The sequence below is a fragment of the Hordeum vulgare genome, chromosome 4H, assembly GCF_904849725.1.
Source record: "Hordeum vulgare subsp. vulgare chromosome 4H, MorexV3_pseudomolecules_assembly, whole genome shotgun sequence".
NCBI classification, from domain to species: domain Eukaryota; kingdom Viridiplantae; phylum Streptophyta; class Magnoliopsida; order Poales; family Poaceae; genus Hordeum; species Hordeum vulgare.
This window is the reverse complement of record NC_058521.1, coordinates 80,362,548-80,366,076: the sequence shown is the minus strand read 5'-3', so window position 1 is coordinate 80,366,076 and position 3,529 is coordinate 80,362,548. Positions and strand designations below refer to the sequence as shown.

At 46.4% G+C, this 3,529-nt stretch overlaps 1 protein-coding gene across 1 annotated transcript; it reads left to right on the top strand.

Moving 5' to 3' along the window:
* The first annotated feature begins 1,953 nt into the window (after positions 1-1,953).
* LOC123446165 (ran guanine nucleotide release factor-like) lies at positions 1,954-3,234 on the top strand. Its single transcript, XM_045122842.1, has 6 exons — positions 1,954-2,028; positions 2,144-2,179; positions 2,285-2,431; positions 2,701-2,778; positions 3,019-3,066; positions 3,146-3,234. Exons 1-6 carry the CDS (start codon positions 1,954-1,956, stop codon positions 3,224-3,226), a joined length of 465 nt encoding a protein of 154 aa, XP_044978777.1. The 3' UTR covers positions 3,227-3,234.
* The last annotated feature ends 295 nt before the right edge of the window (positions 3,235-3,529 follow it).

Genomic DNA, 3,529 nt, shown 5'->3' with positions numbered 1-3,529 from the left:
AGTGCTATATCCATGGCTCACGCTCATGTATTGCGTGATAGTTGTAAAAGGTTTGAGAAAGTAAGAGTGCGAAAACAATTACTTGGCCAATACCGGGGTTGTGCATGATTTAAGTTAGTTGCGTGAGGAGATTTTGTAGGGATAACTTGCTTTGGCCTTGTTATTTCAAAAGTTCATGATTACCTTGCTAGTTTGCTTGAAGTATTATTGTTTTCATGTCAATAGCAAACTATTGTTTTGAATCTTACGGATCTGAACATTCATGTCACATGAAATAAGTTACAAAGGACAACTATGCTAGATAGCATTCCACATCAAAAAATCAGTCTTTATCACTTCCCTACTCGAGGACGAGCAGGAGTTAAGCTTGGGGATGCTTGATACGTCTCCAACGTATCTATAATTTTTGATGGTTTCATGCTATTATCTTGTCAAACTTTGGATGTTTTATATGCCTTTTATATCTTTTTTGGGACTAACCTATTAACTCAGCGCCAAGTGTCAGTTCCTGTTTTTTCCGTGTTTTTGACTCTTTTCAGAGGAGGATTTTAAATGGAGTCCAAACGGAATGGAACTTCCAAAAAGATTTTTTCCGAAACAGAAGACGATCGGGAGACTTGTGAACCAAGGCAGAGGGTCACCAGGGACCCCACAAGCCCCCTAGCCGCGGCCAGGGGGGCCCGCGCCTCCTAGGCTTGTGGGCTCCCTGGGCCTCCTCTGCCCTAGGTCTTTCGCACATATATTCTCTAAAATCCCAGAAAAAATAAAGAGAGCCACGAAAACAATTTTCCGCTACCGCAAGCTTCTGTCTCCGCAAGATCCCATCTGGGGCACGTTCTGGTGCCCTCCCGGAGGGGGGGATTCAGATACGGAGGGCTTCTTCATCAACACCATGACCGCTCCGATGATGCATGAGTACTTCACCATAGACCTATGGGTCCATAGCTAGTAGCTAGATGGCTTCTTCTCTCTCTTGGATCTTCAATACAAAGTTCTCCATGATCTTCATGGAGATCTATCCGATGTAATCTTCTTTTGCGGTGTGTTTGTCGAGATCCGATGAATTGTGGAATTATGATCAGATTATCTATGAATCTTATTTGAGCTTCTTCTGATCTCTTATGTGCATGATTTCATTTCCTTGTAATTCTCTTCGAGTTGTGGATTTTGTTTGGCCAGCTTGATCAATGATTCTTGCAATGGGAGAAGTGCTTGGTTTTGGGTTCATACCGTGCGGTGAACTCACCCAGTGACAGAAGGGGTAGCGAGGCACACATCGTGTTTTTGCCATCAAGGGTAAAAAAGATGGGGTTTTCATCATTGGTTTGAGTTTATCCCTCTACATCATGTCATCTTGCTTAAGGCGTTACTCTATTCGTCATGAACTCAATACACTAGATGCATGCTGGATAGCGGTCGATGTGTGGAGTAATCTATACTATTAAAGGGGGATCTGTCGTCGTGATGGTTCAACCTTGTACGATCCCCACTTCCTCCACGTAACACTTCCACCGATTTTTTCATCCCTCCGTAAACCAGGCGATTAAATAAAGAAAACAACCGGTTCATTAAAAAAATACCTACGACCTTACCGAAACGATAATCCTTACCATCCCGCGCACGTCTTCCCCATCGCTCAGCCCCACGCCCGCCCATCCCCGCCCCCGCCCCCGCCCCACCAGCCCGCAGGCCCCGCCCACCCCCACTCCCACCAACCTGGCGGTAGCTTGGCAGGAATGAAGCGGAGTAACCGCTTGCACGACGTAGCATCCACGCAGCCGCGGTTGCGTAGCATCGACGCCCGGTGAGTTCGCTCAACCCCCCCCCCCAACTTCGCTCGAATCACAAACGCCCCAGACCCTCTCCCTCTCCGGCTCTCCCCCACCCTCGTCTTCTCTGAGGCTCCAGAACCTTGTTTTGCCGCCTAGCCGCCAGACTCCCGAGGCTCGGAAGATGGCCGGCGAGAGCAGCACCAGGCGCCCGCTCTTCGGCAGCACCGTCTCCACCGCCTTCCCCGTCCGGTTCGAGGTACTACTACACTACACCCTTCTTCCTCGCACACATCCCCTTGCTCCTCCAGCCCTCCAGTCCTCCTGCTCGTGTTTACGCCATTTCTGTTTGGTTTTGGTACTGTTTTGGTCAGGATGTGAGCAACATTCGCGAGGTCCCCGACCACCAGGTTCGTCCCACTCCCCCGTTCGATTTTGTTGTTTGGAGCACGCTCGCCCGGGGTGTGAGTTCCCGTACTGATCTATGTGTGTGTGTGGTTCTGCTGCATGCGCAGGAAGTTCTCGTCGACCCCGCCCGTGACAAGAGCCTCATCTTCGAGCTGCTCGACCTCAAGGGCGAGGTGGAGGACGGCGGCAGCGTGCTCTGGTTCCTGCGCAACGTCACCAACGAGCAAGATGCGGGGGATAACTTGGTAATATTAGCAGCATCCTGGCTTGACTCTGTCAAGTGTCAATTGCTTGGCCTCATTGCCATTAAAAAATAGTTCTCCATGCCTGGCTTTCTGTCCCAAACAAGAACCACATTCTTCTTTTGATAATAAAATTAACTGCATCCATGAATTCTTTGTCTGCTTCACGTGCATTGAATGGTCATGAACTCATGGTTGTTAATTTTCCCATCGAAGTGGTTTTTAGTCATAGAGACAGGCATGTTGGTAACTTATCTGTTTTTGTCGTTTCATTGGTCGAGCACTCTGGGACAATTGAGGTAATTGGTCTGCGATCTGGGGAAGCACTTGCAGTGGCAGGAACTGCAATTGGCAAGCTGGTAAGCAAATGTCCTGTGCCATATCCAGATTTCCCTGCTCGTTCCCTTCAATCGACTTCCAGTCCATTGGCTTTCACTTGTGCTTCCCTGGATATGATAGCTTTAGTTAGTTGCATTAAGTAGTCTCAGTCTCATAATATGATATTTCTGTTCCTTGACATTCATTATATGATGGCCACTTCTCACAGGAATGAATAAAAAGTATGTAAGGATCTCACGCTTGATTTCGGCTTTCTGTAGGCTGTTTCAAAAGGGAGGCAAGGCAGAGAAGCACATAACATTGTTCGAGTGAGTACACCCATCCCTTGGAATTATGGTTCAATAGTTAATGTTTGTTTTGCAACTGAGCCTTGGGCTACCTTTTCAGCTTTACTTGGCAAACATACGTCTCAAGAATGCAGCAACTGATGTAGTTATCACCGCATATGAGCCGCTCTTGATAAAGTAAGCTTCATAGATCACTATGACACACTTCCTCTGGTTAATGGAATTTTATAAACCAGTCTTCTATACTAATATATTTTGTTACCTTCTCAAGTAGAAAGTGTTGTTCAGATTTATCATCATAGAGAGTATTGTTTATCACCATTTATTAATCTTTGTATGTCTTGATTATTATACAGCGATGTGCTCGGGAGAACTATGCATTATTTGGTATAATCTTAACTTGCATAAATTTGGTCTATATTGGCATGTTTGACTGATGATCAACGACTTCCTAATTCTTATGCAGTAGCAATTATGCTTACTA